This window comes from Schistocerca serialis, chromosome 1 (assembly GCF_023864345.2).
Source record: "Schistocerca serialis cubense isolate TAMUIC-IGC-003099 chromosome 1, iqSchSeri2.2, whole genome shotgun sequence".
Lineage (NCBI taxonomy): Eukaryota > Metazoa > Arthropoda > Insecta > Orthoptera > Acrididae > Schistocerca > Schistocerca serialis.
The window spans coordinates 877,397,965-877,418,343 of NC_064638.1; the positions used below are offsets into that span (position 1 = coordinate 877,397,965).

Below are 20,379 nucleotides of genomic sequence, written 5' to 3' on the forward strand. Positions count from 1 at the left end.
TGCGGTTCCAGACTGTGCACAGTGTTGGGATACAGTGCCACAAAAATGGAAATACAATTTCTCATGTAAATTTTAAAAAAAACTGTGCAGGTGTACTTGAGGAGGTATTCAACAACACTGAAGGGACCTGGACGAACCTCACACTCCAGTACTATACAAGACACAACTTCATGGAATGACCACTTGATTGTGAAAATACTAGAAGACTAAATGTTGGAATTAAATGTAAGACTCAGCATATACATAGTGCAAGAAATGTAATGTCGGACTGTGTTTGAATGTCTGCTATTTATCATACCAAATAAAGTGTTGTTTTTGTTTCTAATTTGTGACATGTACTCGTGTTTAATCTATTATCTTCAGTAAAAAAAAGTGTACCCTTTTCACATTAATGTCTGTTTTGCTCTCAATGGTGCATAGCATTACATATATGGTACGGGATATTATTTTAAAACTACAAAGGTTACATTTTCTTTTTCGTTTTTACACTGATAGATGCAAGAAAATAACAAGAAGTTCAGGCACTAGTGGTTCAATTTCATTTTCAATGTATATCACTTATATTGTAGGTGTTGAAGTTTAATGGCGGCATCATATTTTACATATGGTTGAATGCTTGAATGATTTATATGTCATTTATGTACAAACGCATTGAGATAACTAACTCATTATGAAATTCAAGGTGTCAGAGCTATAGTCATTCAAATAGGTAGGTTAACTTTTAAAAATATAAAAACCACAACACCCAAATGTTGTTTCTTCCTGAAATTTTACTTCATTCCAATTTTTATTTTCCCGCAAGACTTGTGGAAAATTAACGGTTTTTAATAAATGAAAACTAATTTAAGTCCACTCCACATAACTGCCATATAAAAAAAATGTGTTGCATGGCATTAAGATTTCACTTAGTAATGAAAATACAAACATAATTTTTGAATCAATTTAATTCTAAGTATACCATTACAAATACTAGGACGTTGTCAACATGTCTTTTGTAACGCCATTATAGCATGTACATTTAATTGATGAAAAGTAGATCTTCATAGTTAAAATTATTCTTCCCTATTTGTTTACACAGTTCTATAATTATGAATATAATTATACTGTAAAACACAATCGAATGTAAGGCTTTTGCTACTTACCGTGTTCTTAAAGTGTGTCCTGTTATCACGAAATTATTTACGCTGCTGGTTCTCATGATCAAAGCTTTGTTTATATGGAACCGCACTGGGAGAATCAATATATTTACACTTATTTATCACAATAAAATTGATATATTATTCAGCATTATACTGAAATGTTGTGTAAATAAATACTAACAAAAATAGCAACATGAATATGGTTGACAAACATTGCTGCCTCTGACATTTGGCTATACTCTCAGCATTGGGATGCGTAGAAATATCTGTGTAAGGGATGTTGTTTGAGTGGGTTGGTGTTGACTGTAGTAAATGGCAATAGGGATCTTTGAAAATATGTGGGGATGAATTGTTTATATCGGTTTTTTCATTTAAGTTTGTATGATTTTGTTGCATGTTGCGCATTAAAGCGTAGAGACAATGGCTATTCCACTGTATTTAGTGGAATGCTTGCTCTCATTTATGGTTTCTATTGCTCCCGATCATTTTTTACCGCCATTTAGTACTTATTGATCATTCGTTTGTGTCAAGGTAATTGTATTACTATTTTATGCTACAATAAATTTAGTATTTGTAGTGTTAAGCGTACATCTGGCTTACAGTTACATGAATTAGTTCCGTGTGAAGTACCTATACATTGTGCGGAAACACTGGCGCATATTTTAAGTACTTGTAACGTTTTTGTTATTTGTGTTGAAAATAATCGGACGCAGAGTTTCACAAAATAGTTGCGTGAAGATGTTCTACAAACTGGGCGATCTAAGGCTGTGCTCTCCCAATGATGCGTACTCGTATTTTCTAAGAAAGTACATTCCTCACTGTCACACGTGATACTTCGCTCCGTTGCACATTCCGCAGGAAATTGGAAACATCAACGTTTTACTGCTCTAAAACTGTTCTGTCCTTGTAGGCGGGATAGAAGTCAGCTGCCCAAGGCATGAGAAAAACTTCTAATTCGCTTCAGTCAATGTCACCATTTGCTATGCAGAACACCTGTTAGCAGTTGACAAATCCGACTGTGTCGACGGTAATGTTAATCGTAATAGTATCAAAGTCTAGTACAGGGTTACCATTAGATGATGCAGGAAGAGACTGAATCTTGCCTCCAAGAAAGTATCTGAACAGATTTACCAAATGCTTTTGTCAGAAACAGTTCATTAGTTACATGTTGCACAGAATATGTACAAAAGAATTTATTGCGTGAGCGGCGTATTTGACACAGAAACTGAGATGAAACAGTCAAATGGAAAATCACTCTGTTGTATGGTTTGGCATTTTAACACATTAAGGCTAAAGGTTGGGGGGAGGGGGGGGGGGGGAGTTTATGTAGTGCCTAAAGGCATGTTGGAATCCCTTATGACAGTTAACCATGTGAACTGTTGAAGTACATCAGGTAATCTCTTTTGGATTTAGACTGTAGAGCATATGGCTTTATTGTGGCAGTTCTGAATCTGTTACAATGCAGTGGGAAGCGATATTGGCATATTTTTCAAGATATCAGAGTTCTTCTAAGATCACACACGTAGGAAGCACTAAAAGTTTGTGAGAAAAGGTAGTATAGTCACTACCATTGGTCACTTAGAGCATTACATATATATTGGAAGGTTACAAGCTGCAAAATTCATATACGTTGATTATTACATGAAAAATTTATTGCTTAATTTTTTTAAAAATTGCAGTCCTGGATTAAGAAGAGCAGTTTTTTGTTAAATTTGGTAAAATGTTGACTACTAAATAATTACATGACATCCCAATTTATTTACTTGTGCCATCCTTTCATTAGTCAAATAAAGGAATCAAGAGAATTAAATGAAGGTACTTTTAGATTCACTTACACACTTTTAAAAATGTAATTATAGATTTGTTTGGATCGTAGGGGAGTGTCATAGAAACACTGAAAATCTGAACTTGCAGACACTTGAAGGGAGGTGCAAGTATCTCACAAATTTCTGCTTATGAAGCTTTAGTAATTAGTCTTGAATGAGGAACCTAGGAATATAGTCTATTATGTATCACATACATTAGACCAATTATAGTGCACGCGAAAGCATTCATGCAGTAATTCTTCCCATACTTCAGTCACAATTGGAATGGAGAAAAACCAAATATTTGGTGCAATGGGAAACATCTTTTCCATGTATTTCATAATGTTTTACATTGTATGGGTGCAGATAGAATCAGCTAGTGTGTGGTACTGGATGACCCCAGTGGCTCCCTCTCTGAAATTTTTTAAAATCCATAGACCGTTCAGTTCAACAGAAACTGACATATACCATAACCCAAGGCCTAGGTTAGGTTGGAAGGTGAGAGTTGGCGAAGCCGACGAAAGTGAAAACCAAATAAAGATTGTGGTAACAAATTGATTGGTAGCAAAGCCTAAAAGTACATTTACGCCACATTGAAAAATCTGAGGGGGGTTGATGATTTTTACAAGTTTCCTGTCTTAGCATTGCAGCACTGCCTCCACCCCCACCCCCCCTCCTTTGGATTTCTTCTTCCATGTGTGTATTAAATGAGGTAGAACTAACTATAAGCTTTGCAGAGTTACAGGTATTGATCAGAAGCAGTATGATACTACTGTGGATAAAAATCAGACTTCAATTCCAAGTATTTGGAGTGAATGCCATTGAGATTACAGTTTTTTTTCCTCTCACTTGCTTTGATTTTAACCCCTGTTATGTAAAAATGTCTTTCCTAAACCATTTTTGCGACATTAATTTTTGTGTTACACTTATGGCCATTATTCAAATGTAAGACTGTAATTCCCCCCTCTGCTCAGCACTGAGCTCTGTTGGGGACACTTTCAAAGAGGTGTCTGAATATCTGTGGAGGAATGGCAATGAATTCTTCCTTAGATGAAACCAGGGAAGGTAGTGATTTTGAATGTTGGGGCCAGAAGCTCTGGGCTGAGCCCTAACTCATCTCATAGGTATTCCAATTGGTTCAATTCTGGATTCAGGGCAGGCCAGTCCATTTCAGGAATGTTATTCCTTACATAACATTGCCTCACGGATGGCACTTCGTGACTGGGTGCATTGTTATGCTGATACAGTTGATCATCTCTGAACTGTTGCTCTACCGTGCATGGTACACAGTGCTGGTAAAATGTGTTTATGCCATTATACATTTAACTTAGTGTGTTATTAAATGCAATAAGAGGACCACATCCTAACCATGAAGAACACTCCCATACTGTAACACCACCTCCTCCATACTTCGCTGTTGGCACTACACATGATGGAAGTTAACAGACTACAGGCATAAACTAAACTCAAACCCACCCATCAGATGCCTATGGTGTATAATATGATTATTCACTCTATAACACTTGTCGTCCATTGCCCATTAGTGTTGCTCTTTACATCACCTCAAGTGTCACTTAGCATTGACTACAAAGATGTGTGGCTTGTGAGGTGCTCAGCCATTGTACCTCGTTCTTTTTAACTTCCTGTGCCTGGGGAACTCACTAGCAATTCCTTCCACAAATTTCATGCAATTTCTTACAATGCCCACTGCTGTTCTCAACACCCCCCAACCATCAGTACATGAGAACTGCCTGGTCTTGAGAATGAACTTTCCACCGTGCAGCTGAGTGTGCTCCAATATGAAACTTCCTGGTAGATTAAAACTTTGCACCGTACAAAGACTAACCTGAGTGAAAGGTAAAAGTCCAGAGCTTGTCTTGGTCCAGCTCACAGTTTTAATCTGCCAGAAAGTTTTGTTGCCTGATCTTGGTTTAGTTGTAGTCATTCCTCCACATTTCCACTTCACAATTACATCACCAAGAGTCAACTTGGGCAGCTTTAGAAGGGTATAAATCTCCCTGATGGGTTTGTAACTCAGGTAACATCCAATCTCTAATCAACATTGAAGTTGCTGAGCTCTCCTGCGTAACTCATTCTGCTATTACTGCTCCACTGATGATACAATACTCGTGGACTCATTTTATAGTCCAGATATGCCATGCATGACATGCAGTGGTCTATTTCTCATCACATAATGGTGGCTAGATATTTTTTCATCGGATGGTGTATTGGTCATTTTGGAGGCTCACATCTCCACCACATTAAGGAATCATTGGTTTATTAGCATGGGACCACATTGTTTGCTAATGTCAAACTTTGTATGACTAAATTGCTGCCACTTGCTGATAAGTATACACACAGTGTGTACTATATAATGTACACGTGGCTAATACATACAAATTATAAAAGTGAGTGTGTGAGTGACCCGCATGTACTCCTAAACAACATGATCGATTTCAACCAAACTTCATACATCTATCACTTACTGCCTGGACAGCACCCCTGTGGGGGGGGGGGGGGGGGTGAGAAACAGGTACCTCTCAAGGGGGTTGGGGTGGGGACAAAAAAATATTGTACCTCACAACACAGAAAGATCCAGACTACATTCATCCTGTATTTCAGAATGAGAGCATTTAGTGACTTGCAGCCAATTTTACACATAATTTCAAACCTGTAAGAGACTTTTTCTTGATGTCCCCAGCAAAATGATGAAAGGGTGAGACTTCATCACTCACTGCAGTTTCACTGTTCATGTAGTAAAATTGGTGCGTCATGTTTGACCTTTCAATTTATTACTTCTTTACTGCTAACAATATTTGTTACATGTTTTGCAGGCAGTAACACGTATACAACTGCATGTGCTTGTGAAATTATATTGTTGTACTTCAAATAGTTCAGGAGATATGTCATAAACAGTGAGCTGCATGAAAACGAAACAGCAGGGTAAAATTTGCTAAAGATACAGGTGAAATAATTGTACAAATATGTGTATGTATGTTAAATATTTGTGGCACATGTATGCGGGCAAAGCTTTGGATAAAAAGCTCCTTCTAAACCCCTGGATCATTTCAATTATGCTATCTGGAAAGAAATAGAATAGGCGTAAGAACCAACAACCTCCTGTTGAGGTTCAAGTGATAATATAGAGAGAGAACTGGGGAGGGGGAGATGGACACAGATATCGGGGTGGGGGTGGAGGGGAATGAACGGGGTGTGGGAGGGTAGGGAGAAATTAGTATTAGAGGGAGTGAAGAAGAGGTGGGCAGAGAGAGGGGAAAGGATGAGATGAACTAATACAAGACTGGAATAAATACACACCCAGTGGAATAAATATAAACCTAAGCACCAGCAGGTACCCAGCTAGTATTCCATAAATAGTAGGTTATATTTAGCATGCAGTAGTATGCGAAGGAGTTGTTTGGTTAACCTTCCTAATCTGCAAAGATATGGAAGCAGCCATGCATTTTTGTAAAATGAAATAAGCCTTTCTTAATTGTACTCTGTGACCTCTCGGAAGTGTAGTGATATAGCATATATGATTATTTATAGTATAACTGTTCATAAAAATAGCAGATGACAGTCTTGTTTGAGAAACATGGCACTACATTAGGCACATTTGGGTCAAGTGTGATATTGCATACGTCCACCCTCCAGAGTTTTCCATTGTTTGATGTGCAGTGTAGTCTGATGTCCAGGTTAATTATTGTAATACTTGCTCTGTATTTAATGTGCGTACATTGTGCTCACAAGAAGAAAAACAAATTCTGAGAGGGGGGGGGGGGGGCAATAGAGATAGCAAACTCCACTCACTGACTCCAGGTACATGGGTTGCCAAGAGGTGGGGGGGGGGGGGGGGAGAATAAGGCATGCTAATGTCTCAGTGTTGGCAACACACGTGCATTCACATGCAATTTGCCCTCCAAGCAGCACTGACAGTGCCATCTGTTAGCCGCCACCATAACAGATGTCGACTGCCACATATCGTGCATCTACAGAAGTAAAAATTGAGACAGGTGTAATAGAAGTTTACAGGAATTGTGAAACTGAAATTAATAGTTTCAAGTTGATTGATGGCGCTTGTTACTACTAATTGCATATGAGTTCTGATGAACAGCTTGAAATTCAAAAGAATCAGTAGTATAACTTACATTGCAGCAATGAAAAGGGAATGAATAAAATTTTGAACATTTATTCATGTAACACTGCATTATTTGTACACCTAAATGACACCGTATCAGTCTTGTTCATTCTTCGTCTGCACGTGATTCATTATTGTTGGTACTTTAGGATTCAGCATTATTAATAATGATTTCATCTATAGCATTTTTGACAACAGGCATGCCTCCAGTAATCTTCTTCCAGTTGTTGGGCCTTCTTGCAGTACCCTCCAGTCATCAGCAGTGACTGACAGAAGGGATTCACTTGCGGTCTTGATCACACTGTTTTTGTACATTTCCCCTGAAATATTGCACTCTCTAAACAACTGTTTTACTTTTTCAGATGCTCATCCTTTTACATACAAATCACAATTGTGGGCTGGCAAGTGGATGACTGTGTGGCCCTTTTTTTTACCACATAGGTCATTTAGCAGGTCTATGTTTTTGAATTAAAGTGAACAGAGCCTACTTCTTCCTGTTCTCATTACAGGTAACACATTTGCAGGTATTGCAAAATCCCCACTTTGGTATCACAGTGAGTGAGTGGGAGCTTTGTTCATCTGTTATGCGATGGAACATTACCTATCAAGGTGATTGACTTTGGAGGAAGATTTGGTAGAACCATATTTACAAACCACCTTTCAAAATTTCAGCATTCAGGTGACCATGGTAATCACCTTTTGTGGATTTAGCACGGAATTGTAATTGGGCTTCCTCGAGAAAGCACTTCCTCGATTCAACACTTTCAGTAATATGTCCGTAGAGAAGTTTCCCCCATCCCAAAATGTTGACATCATCCTCCATCTGTGAACATTTACCAACTGTCATATTACTGTCTGTCCAAGTTTAAACCAGAAAGAATATTTTTGTGACTGCTTTCCTAATATGTCTCATTTCTACCATGAAACACAACTGCCAGTCAATAATGCCCTAGCAGTAAAGACCTCATATTTTGCACTTTTTCCGTGGTGAATGCCATGGCTAACAAAATATTACACAGCAAATTTATATCCCAAATCGAGCCTTTTTTTCCCTAGAGCATTGGTCTATGTTTCCGCAGAGTGGGAGAAATCTTCTGCAACAAGTAGATTGTTTGTCTCAAGACAACCCTGTTGGAGCTATCCAAATGGATTTTACCAGCAGATCTTGGCTGAAGTGAAAGATAATTTTTTTTTAAGTTGGAAAATAGGAGTGCAGTCTATGCAGAATGTGTCATTACAAGTAATAAGGAGAGATTGCCAGGGGAAGGATGTACTTTTTGAAACTACTTATACAGTAGTAGGTATGGTCTCAAGTACCACACTGTGCAGCCACAATTTATTGAATAAAAATAGTGACAATCATTTCTGTTATGTAAAAAAAATTGACATGTGACAGATCTCGTGCTAACTACATGCGGCATAACAGCCAAGTATCTTGACCAACATGCTGCATTTATGTTACTAAAAAAAACTGCATTGTTATTGCAGCTTCAGCAGTCTACTGCATAACAAGAAATTCTTTTACACATACAAATAAAATTACCACTTTAAAATAATTCGGACAAACAGGAAGGCAGTTTCAAAGCACTGAAAAACTTGAATTGAAAATTGTATCATTTGGCCAGGGTTTGTAGTGATTATTTTTCTTGCTCCACTTTGTGAAGTAATACACCTTGCATTTCTACACAGAGTAGATTAGCATAATGGAATTTGTTCAAGATGATAACCATTGACATCCCCATCTGGCCATCCAGATTTAGGTTTTTCGTGAGTTTCTTAAATATCTTCCAGCAAATGCCAGTATGGGTTCTTTGAAAAGGGCACGGCTGATTCCCTTTCCTGTCCTCTTGTAATCCGAACTTGTGCTCTGTCTTTAATGTCTGTTCTGTCTGCAGGTCATTAAACTCTAATTTTCGTTCCTTCTGAGGAGTAACACCCGTCATGGACCAGGAATCACTTTGTTGCTCATCAGTGTCTTAGCTTACTACGCAGAATGACTGCATACATACAAGGTTCTGTATTAGATCACTGTGACTGACAGCAGCTGGACACAAAAATCAACAAACCCAATCAACTGACTTCCACTGGTTTGTACTGATTAAGAACTAGGAAGGCCTTGTTCTCCTCTTTGTGAATAAACTGTAATAATGACTTTTGGATTCTGATTTATAGTTGGTTCAGCTGTTTCTAAGTTCATACAGAATCTGTGACCTCTTGAATCAAAATTCCTATAGTCCTTACTTAAAATCCAGTTCTTGAAATTGTGTAAGTGGCTTTCTCAGGATAGTTTCTGTCTGTCTTCAAGTGTTTGCCATTTCAGTTCCTTCAGTATCTGTGCTGTTCTCATGGGTCAGACAAATCTGTGACAACCCATGCTGCCCTTATCTGTATACATTCAGAATCCTCAGTTTATAAATAAATGGGGTAAACAAAAAATTGATGCACCAATAGGCAGCAGGAAAAAATAAACAAAGATGTGGAAACATCCAAACGTTTAAAGTCAGTTTCACCGTCTGCTAGAAGGATTGTAGAGGAAGGAAGAAAGATGATGGAAAAGGGCTGGTGAGGTTTAGGAAACGGGGAGAGTTACATGGTAAAGTTGCTCACAACCTGGGTCAGGGGAGACTTACTGGATATAATGAGTAGGAAAACTGATTGTTGGGGATTTCTTTGGATAAGATTTGAGAACCTGAGGACTTGAAAAGTGGAGAAGTGTGCTACTAATTTGTTTTTTGGAGGGCTCAGCAATACCACAGTTGGATGTGATGGCCTGTAAGATCTGCTTTTGAACTAGGTTGATGGGATAATTATGTACAGTGAAGGCTGAGGTGAAAATGCTGGTGTATTGTTGTAAAGAGTCTGCCTGTTAACAAATATGTTTGCCTTGAATGCCAGGGCTGTATGGCAGGGAACATTTGACATGAAAAGATTGGCAACTGTCAGAATGTAAGTACTGTTTGTTTGTAGATGTAATGTGAAAAGAAGTATTTAAGGATGAGATCAACATCAAGGAAAGTGACATGGGATTTGGAATAGAACCATGAGAAATTTAATTGGGAGGATGTACTTGAAGATTCCAAAAATTTTGAGAGGTCAACCTCACCATGAATCTGTTTTGCAAAAATACCATCAATGTATGTAAACCAAATTAGGGGCCGAAGGCTTAGGGATCCCAGGACAAGTGATCCTTGTATAGGTTGACATAGGAAGAGCCATACTGGTTCCTATGACTATGCCCCTGATCTATTTGTATGTGTGTTCCTCATCACGGGTAAAAATAGTTGTTCATGAGCATAAAGCTGATTATTGTTATCAGAAATGACATCATAGGATAATCAGGTGGTGATGATTGAGATAGATTTTCTCGTAGTCATCATTCTTGTAACTCCTAAGAATAATTGTAGTTCACAGGCTCCTGTGGCAGTCTGGATCACTTGGGATGGGTATGTGGTGGCTTGTTGACCATCTTCATGGGGAATTGGTGCAGACAGAGATGGTGTCAGTGGTGACAAGCAAGGTGTTTGTTGAGAGTGGGACAGGCAAAGATTTCAGATGATACTGGGAATGGTTGATGTCTTCAATACAGGGTGGCAGTTTTGTGCTATAGGTTGTAATTGCTGACAAATCAGTGCAGAGGTATGTTCTGGGTGCTTTGAAACTAGCAACTATTAAACTGTCATGGTGGGTGAGTTTGTGGATCTTAAGGAGAATGTAGAAAGAGGGAGCTGTGGCTTAGTTGGGGTAAGAAGTTCTTGTGAGAAGCCTGAGGTTTTAAGGAGGAACTGTTGGTCACTCTGTACCACAGGGACAGGGTCTTGATGGCGGATGCTGTCTGTAAAAGTATCATAAAGCTGGTACAGACCCTCATTTACATACTCTCGGCAGTCAAGTACCATACCGTTTGATCCTTTGCCTGCCGGGATACTAATGATCGACTCACCAGGTTTTAGGGAATGAAGATCCTGTTCTGGAGAGGGCAGGTTAGTCATGTTGTAGTAACCTGAGAGAGGTGGAGAAGCAACTCTATAGAGGTTAGGAATTCTTGGAAAGCTTGTAAGGGGTGATTTTGAGGTAATTGTAGTGGATCAAGTTGGGATTGTGGCTGGAACTGTTAAAAGCAGGGTTTAGTGTGAGGTTTGCTGTTGGAAAGGTTTTGGGATTGGGTTGCAAAGTGATCTTACAGGTTGACATTACATGTGAAGGAAAGTAGGTCAGTAACTGAAGCAGCATGATTAAATTCAAATTTAGGGGTAAAGGTGAGACCCTTGGATCGTGTGGATAATTCAGGAGAGAAGCAAGCTTTCATTAGAGGTTGAGAACATTGTTGTGTTGTGGCTGGGTTCTTGTGATTGTGAGAAGTCATTGCTCTGTTAGTCCTATTGGGTCTGGGTCCCACAGACTTCAGCAGCATTGCAGGACGGGTCATACATGTGATCTGTAAGCAATCTCTCTTGTACACTGAACGCTTTTCCCAAGTATTCTAGTAATGAACTGTAGTTTTCCACCTGCCTTACCTATGTCTGCCTACCCCCATGAACCATGGACCTTGCCGTTGGTGGGGAGGCTTGCGTGTCTCAGCGATACAGATGGCCGTACCAAACGTGCAACAACAACGGAGGGGTATCTGTTGAGAGGCCAGACAAACGTGTGGTTCCTGAAGAGGGGCAGCAGTTTTTTCAGTAGTTGCAGGGGCAACAGTCTGGATGATTGACTGATTTGGCCTTACCACACTAACCAAAAAGGCCTTGCTGTGCTGGTACTGCGAACGGCTGAAAGCGATGGGAAACTACAGCCGTAATTTTTCCTGAGGGCATGCAGCTATACTGTATGGTTAAATAATGATGGCGTCCTCTTGGGTAAAATATTCCGGAGGTAAAATAGTCCCCCATTTGGATCTCCGGGCGGGGACTACTTAAGAGAACGTCGTTATCAGGAGAAAGAAAACTGGCGTTCTACAGATCGGAGCGTGGAATGTCAGATCCCTTAATCGGGCAGGTAGGTTAGAAAATCTAAAAAGGGAAATGGATAGGTTGAAGTTAGATATAGTGGGAATTAGTGAAGTTCGGTGGCAGGAGGAACAAGACTTTTGGTCAGGTGAATACAGGGTTATAAATACAAAATCAAATAGGGGTAATGCAGGAGTAGGTTTAATAATGAATAAAAAAATAGGAGTGCGGGTAAGCTACTACCAACAGCATAGTGAACGCATTATTGTGGCCAAGATAGACACGAAGCCCATGCCTACTACAGTAGTGCAAGTTTGTATGCCAACTAGCTCTGCAGATGATGAAGAAATTGATGAAATGTATGATGAGATAAAAGAAATTATTCAGGTAGTGAAGGGAGACGAAAATTTAATAGTCATGGGTGACTGGAATTCGATAGTAGGAAAAGGAAGAGAAGGAAACATAGTGGGTGAATATGGATTGGGGAGAGAAATGAAAGAGGAAGCCGTCTGGTAGAATTTTGCACAGAGCATAACTTAATCATAGCTAACACTTGGTTCAAGAGTCATAAAAGAAGGTTGTATACATGGAAGAATCCTGGAGATACTAGAAGGTATCAGATAGATTATGTAATGGTAAGACAGAGATTTAGGAACCAGGTTTTAAATTGTAAGACATTTCCAGGGGCAGATGTGGACTCTGACCACAATCTGTTGGTTATGAACTGCAGATTAAAGCTGAAGAAACTGCAAAAAGGTGGGAAATTAGGGAGATGGGACCTGGATAAACTGACTAAACCAGAGGTTGTACAGAGTTTCAGGGAGAGTGTAAGGGAACAATTGACAGGAATGGGGAAAAAAATACAGTAGAAGAAGAAAGGGTAGCTCTGAGGGATGAAGTAGTGAAGGCAGCACAGGATCAAGTAGGTAAAAAGACGAGGGCTAGTAGAAATCCTTGGGTAACAGAAGAAATATTGAATTTGATTGATGAAAGGAGAAAATATAAAAATGCAGTAAATGAAGCAGGTAAAAAGGATTAGAAGCGTCTCAAAAATGAGATTGACAGGAAGTGCAAAATGGCTAAGCAGGGATGGCTAGAGGACAAATGTAAGGATGTAGAGGCTTATCTCACTAGGGGTAAGATAGATACTGCCTACAGGAAAATTAAAGAGACCTTTGGAGAAAAGAAAGCCACTTGTATGAATATCAAGAGCTCAGATGGAAACCCAGTTCTAAGGAAAGAAGGGAAAGCAGAAAGGTGGAAGGAGTATACAGAGGGTCTATACACGGGCGATGTACTTGAGGACAATATTATGGAAATGGAAGAGGATGTAGATGAAGATGAAATGGGAGATAGATACTGCGTGAAGAGTTTGACAGAGCACTGAAAGACCTGAGTCGGAACAAGGCCCCGGGAGTAGACAACATTCCATTAGAACTACTGACAGTCTTGGGAGAGCCAGTCCTGACAAAACTCTACCATCTGGTGAGCAAGATGTATGAGACAGGCAAAATACCCTCAGACTTCTAGAAGAATATAACAACTCCAATCCCAAAGAAAGCAAGTGTTGACAGATGTGATAATTACCGAACTATCAGTTTAATAAGTCACAGCTGCAAAATACTAATGCAAATTCTGTACAGACGAATGGAAAAGCTGGTAGAAGCTGACATCGGCGAAGATCAGTTTGGATTCCGTAGAAATGTTGGAACACGTGAGGCAATACTGACAGTACGACTTATCTTAGAAAATAGATTAAGGAAAGGCAAACCTACATTTCTAGCATGTGTTGACTTAGAGAAAGCTTTTGGCAATGTTGTCTGGAATACTCTTTTTCAAATTCTAAAGGTGGCAGAGGTAAAATACAGGGAGCGAAAGGCTATTTACATTTCATACCGAAACCAGATGGCAGTTATAAGAGTCGAGGGGGCATGAAAGGGAAGCAGCGGTTGGGAAGGGAGTGAGACAGGGTTGTAGCCTGTCCCCGATGTTATTCACTCTGTATATTGAGCAAGCAGTAAAGGAAACAAAAGAAAAATTCAGAGTACGTATTAAAGTCCATGGAGAAGAAATAAAAACGTTGAGGTTTGCCAATGACATTGTAATTCTGTCAGAGACAGCAAAGGACTTGGAAGAGCAGTTGAACGGAATGGACAGTGTCTTGAAAGGAGGATATAAGATGAACATCAACAAAAGCAAAACGAGGATAATGGAATGTAGTCAAATTAAATCGGGTGATGCTGAGGGGATTAGATTAGGAAATGAGACACTTAAAGTAGTAAAGGAGTTTTGCTATTTAGGGAGTAAAATAACTGATGATTGTCAAAGTAAAGAGGATAGAAAATGCAGACTGGCAATGGCAAGGAAATCGTTTCTGAAGAAGAGAAATTTAACATCGAGTATAGATTTAAGTGTCAGGAAGTCGTTTCTGAAAGTATTTGTATGGAGTGTAGCCATGTATGGAAGTGAAACATGGACGATAAATAGTTTAGACAAGAAGAGAATAGAAGCTTTCGAAATGTGGTGCTACAGAAGAATGCTGAAGATTAGATGGATAGATCTCATAAGTAATGAGGAGGTATTGAATAGAATTTGGGGGGAAGAGGAGTTTGTGGCACGACTTGACAAGAAGAAGGGACCGGTTGGTAGGACATGTTCTGAGGCATCAAGGGATCAGAAATTTAGCATTGGAGGGCAGCGTGGAGGGTAAAAATCGTAGAGGGAGACCAAGAGATGAATACACTAAGCAGATCCAGAAGGATGTAGGTTGCAGTAAGTACTGGGAGATGATGAAGCTTGCACAGGATAGAGTAGCATGGAGAGCTGCATCAAACCAGTCTCAGGACTGAAGACGACAACAACAACAGCAACAACCTATGTCTGAGCCAATGTGATCATTACATTTCACATCCGTACAAAGTACTACATCCAATTCTAAGAGCCATTGGTATTATGATCATAGGATATACATAATTTTACATTTCTGAAGATTTAAAGCAAGATACCATTGTTTGCACCACTCTGAAATATTATCATATTCTGACTGAATATTTGTGCAGATTTTCTCAGATAGTACTTCATTATGGATAACTGCATCATCTCCAAGAAGTCTCGGGTTACTCTTAATATTGTCAACAATGTTATTAATATACAACATGAACAGCAAGGATCCCAACACACTTCTCTGGAGCACACCCAAAGTTGACGTTCCACAAAAGATAACTTGCAGTATTATCACTACCAACAAATCCAGTCACAAATTTCACTTGATACCTCATATGATAGTACTTTTGACGATTAGCATAGGTAGGGTGTTGAGAAAAATGCCTTTCGTAAATCCAGACTTACTGCATCTACGTGGCTGCCGTGATACAAAGCCTTCAATATGTCGTGCGAGTTTCACATGATTGATGTTTTGGAATCCATGCTGGTTGACATAGTGGAGCTCGGAATAGATTCAAAGATTCTACAAGAAATTGATGTAAAGGGTATTGGGTGGAAAATTTGTGGATTACTTCTACTACTCTTCTTGTAGACAGGTGTGACCCATGCTTTCTTCAGCTACTAGGCATGATTTTTTGTTTGAGGAATGTGCAGTTGATTATAGTTAAAAAAGAAACTAACTCAACTGCAAATTTAGTGTAGAATCAGACTTGTGGGACACATGAGTAGTTTTTGTCTGTTTGTTGACTGTGATGGATTGATTTGGTTTTTCAGAATTGATATTGTTGTTACTATTAGCACTAGCATTATTGATTTATGTTGGTAATATAACTTCTTTTCCCCTTAGATAGTGAAACTGTAGAAACAGCAGTTCCAAAATGTCGAAACGACCAGCAGAGGATGCTGGTACGAGCAACCAGCCACCAATAAAGAAAGTCCAGTTTGAACCAATTCGTATAGGACCAATATCAACTTTGGAAGAAATGGACATGAAAGTTCTCCAGTTCCAGAACAAGAAGCTAGCACAGGTAACTTGTTGGATGGTACCTTAGTATGAATGACATTAACTATTTTTCTTATGTAAAACAGGTATTTATACATCAGTTTCAATTATGTGTAAATGACATACATATTATATATAAAAACAAAGATGAGGTGACTTACCGAACAAAAGCGCTGGCAGGTCGATAGACACACAAACAAACACAAACATACACACAAAATTCAAGCTTTCACAACAAACTGTTGCCTCATCAGGAAAGAGGGAAGGAGAGGGGAAGACGAAAGGAAGTGGGTTTTAAGGGAGAGGGTAAGGAGTCATTCCAATCCCGGGAGCGGAAAGACTTACCTTAGGGGGAAAAAAGGACAGGTATACACTCGCGCACACACACACATATCCATCCACACATACAGACACAAGCAGACATATTTAAATATGTAAATATGTAAGGTGAGTCTCCCTTAAAACCCACTTCCTTTCGTCTTCCCCTCTCCTTCCCTCTTTCCTGATGAGGCAACAGTTTGTTGCGAAAGCTTGAATTTTGTGTGTATGTTTGTGTGTCTATCGACCTGCCAGCGCTTTTGTTCGGTAAGTCACCTCATCTTTGTTTTTATATATAATTTTTATATATAATATAATATATATATATAATTTTTCCCACGTGGAATGTTTCCTTCTATTATATTGACATACATATTAACTCTACATGACAAGCGTTGTGCGTACATTCTCTCTGTCCCCCCTTATAATATGAATATACTTACTTTCCTCTGCTCTACTGTTATTCAGCGTCTGGAGCAGCGCCACCGCATAGAAGCTGAACTACGGCAAAGGATAGAACAACTTGAAAAAAGGCAAACTCAAGATGACGCTGTGCTTAATGTTGTGAATCGTTATTGGAACCAGCTTAATGAAGACATCCGTGTTCTGTTGCAGCGGTTTGATGCAGAAACGGCTGATGAATCAGAAAATCGGAGTATGTCTTTTTAAATATGTATATATTTCCCTCTATTTTTATATATATATATATATATATATATATATATATATATATATATATATATATATATATATATATATATATATATATATATATATATATATATATATATATATATATAAATTGTAAAGGAATCTTGAGGATTACTATATATATGGAATGGGTGCATTGTATGCGATGGGGATCCCAAAAATAAGTGGATTTGTAGAAAGTATTTATTTTATTGTTTTCCAAATGCAGCCTCAATCTTCTATAAGTACTCTCCATTAGTGTTAATGCATTTGTCCAAATGTTGATTTCAGTGTTGGAAGCACCTGTTAAATTCATCCTTTTTGATACCTGCTGGCACCTTCATGACATTGCATTTTATGTCTTCAACATCGGCAAAATGCTTCCCTTTAAACTCTTTTTCATCCTTGAGAGCAGGAAGAAAACCAAGGGTGCTAAATCTGACAAATAGGGTGTGTGAATCAAGGTAATCATCTATGTCGAGACCAAAAACTGACTCACGCAGAGAGCTGTGTGCACAGGAGTGTTGTTGTTATGTGGGAACTACTAGCCAGAATTCCACAAAGCCGCATATTTTTGTGCCAAACTCCATTGTAGCCTTTTCACAACCTCCAAATAGAATTGTTGGTCTACTGACCGGTTTTGAGGAACAAATTCTGAGTGCACAATCTGTTAGATATAAAAAAACAGATCATAATCATCTTCACATTCGATTTGATGTGCCAAGCTTTATTTGTATGAAGTGAACCAGTTGATTTTGGTTTACTTTCTGGATCCTACCCATAGCACTATGATTTTTAATCTGTGGTTTTGTTGAAAAAATTTGGATTATCTTTGAATGTGTCCTACATTTCATGACATGCTTGAATGTGATGTTCCCTTTGATTCCTGCTGAGAAGTCTTGGTAAGAACTTTGATGCCACTCTTCACATCCCCAAATCAATAGTCAAAATGCTCTGAGTTGAGCTCCAGGACAACCTGGATAAGTTCTGGTGTTGGTTGATTATCCTGCCTTGATCATGTCATGGATTTTGCCCATGTTGCATTTGCTTTGAGCAGTTGGAGGACAACTGGAATGGGGCTGATCTTCAATGGCCATTTCTCCCTTTTTAAACTGAAAAATCTATTCACACACTTGAATTTTACTAAAAGCATGCTCTTTGTTAGCTGTTTGTATCACAACAGCAGTGTATGCTGCATTCTTGTAAGTAAAAACAAAATTTTGCAGACACACGTTGTTCATAAGAAAGAGATATTTTCTTGTGTCATATCTGCACTGTATGCACACTTGTAGAACTGCCGGAGAAACCACATTAGTCACTGTTGGCTGACACCACATAGCAAGAGTGACTCAGGAGGGGTCCTACAACAGCCTTCCGGCGGCGCAAACTTGTATTACAAGTACATGATGTGCAGCTTTAAGATTCCAGTTATTTTTGTGTCCTCCTCATATATAAGGTAACATATTACTTTCCGTTGAAAGAATTAACGTAACAATTGACTGCGGTTGCATGATTACTTTCTTAGAATGCTCGTGTTTTTTTGATTCTGAGCATCAAGTTATCCTCTCAATGCTACTGTAATTTGACTTTCTGTTTTTGTATAATGACTAAACTTTTTTATACCTCATTGTGTCAAAAACATCAAGTACTGGAATAAAAGCTACAGAAAGTTCTGAAACAGAATTCTGAGGTAATGAAATAGATAGTAACTGTATAGTGTTGGTATCCTGCACTTTCCCCATGGAGTGGGAGGAGGGGTACCCTTGCCCCTTCTCCACAGGAAACTGAGAAGTGGACCAAAATTATGAAAATGGTGTTGCACTGAATCTGAAGTTCCCACAGTCACAAGTATCGCACTCCATACTATTGTTCTATTGCTGCATGAATTACATATGTTACCTCTGAGGCAGTTCCCCAAATGAAAATGAACTCTGTGAGATAAGCAGTGAGCTCATCTACATCTTTACTATTTGCTCATCCATATCAGCAACATTTCTGGTTTTGCCTCGGTTTTTCCCACTTCAACACTGGAGGCTGTTGTAACCACTGAACAGTTGTGAATATTACTAATAATGCTTACAAAAAGTTGATGTTATGAGTCAGGGTTTTTCTGCTTTTTATTTTACATGACATTGGTATTTTGCAGCTATGTTAATCACTTATATTTCTTTTTCAGACCATCTCAATTCCTTGAAGGATTACAAACCTGACAAGTAGTTATGTTATTTTATGCAAAGCTGCTAGGAAATACATGTATGCCTTACAGTGTGTTAATTAGGCGTATGCTTTGTATTATTAGTACATAAACATCATTTTTCATATGCTTATATTTATAATACTTTAATAAACAAAAAACATGTATAGATAATGTTTTATGTTTAACGTTAGCAGTTTTTAATGTGAGAGACTGTTGCAATATTTTATCCTCCAGTCTTTTATTTTCCACTAACAGTACAGTCAGAATGTAGCTCGCTATTTGTTCTGACAAAAATATCTCTGTCAACAATTCTGAGCAATTGACACCCACTGTCCTCTGTAAGTGCTGTAAGGGACATATCACCTCACAAGTCATCTCTTATAAGTTGTAAATATTGTATGACTTTTGCTGGATTCAGTATGTGTAGTTCCACTATTTCTTTTTGTATGTTTTCTAGTGAAGAGATTACTAGATTGGGTTTGCATTCTAGTTTGATGATTAATGATGTTAACTGGATCAGATTTCTATGTACTGTAATCTGTACAGCCAATTGTTGTGTCCTTCAGTCTGTGCTGTTGGTGTAGCCCCTAACCTGTATAGCTTTTCCATCTCCTAAGTTCATTCCTTTATTGGATGTTAGAGTAAGTACTGTTTACTTGAAACAGTTTAATGTCACTTTCATAGTTACTGTGGCCTTATTGACTTGAGCAATTCTCTCTGCTCTGTTTCTATATCTACAGGGTGTCCCACACAAAACTGGTACGCCTCACATCAGATATTCAAGTAACAAAGAACTGACTAAAATGGATAGATAACAGTAAAGTTAAAAAAAAAAAAATCTAGCTACTTGAGTTTGAGTACTTTCTTCCATTTGTAGCTGTTCACACACTGATAAATTATTCTGTCACTCTTTATAGAACTAGTTAATAATTCAAATATTTAACAAGAAAACAAAAACTGTTCGACAATATTGCAAAAATAATTTGCATTTCTGTTGTGAAGTACAACAAATAACTTTGATATTTCAGCAAACTGGAGAGTAGATATGAAACTTCCAGGCAGAGTAAAACTGGGTGCCAGACTGAGACTCTAACTCGAGACCTTTGCCTTTCACGGGCAAGTGCTCTAGAGCACTTGCCCGCGAAAGGCAAAGGTCCCGAGTCTCGGTCCGACACACAGTTTTAATCTGCAGGAAGTTTC

At 38.6% G+C, this 20,379-nt stretch overlaps 1 protein-coding gene across 4 annotated transcripts in view; it reads left to right on the plus strand.

Moving 5' to 3' along the window:
- Nucleotides 1-1,423: 1,423 nt before the first annotated feature.
- Nucleotides 1,424-20,379, plus strand: part of LOC126410738 (E3 ubiquitin-protein ligase Bre1) — a 284,197-nt gene continuing 265,241 nt past the window's right edge. For all 4 annotated transcript variants that reach the window (XM_050081311.1, XM_050081312.1, XM_050081315.1 and 1 more), the window contains exons 1-3: nt 1,424-1,670; nt 15,819-15,999; nt 16,761-16,947. In XM_050081311.1, coding sequence (XP_049937268.1) covers nt 15,850-15,999; nt 16,761-16,947 — 337 coding nt within the window. In that variant the 5' untranslated portion in view covers nt 1,424-1,670; nt 15,819-15,849. The remainder of the gene's footprint in view (nt 1,671-15,818; nt 16,000-16,760; nt 16,948-20,379) is intronic.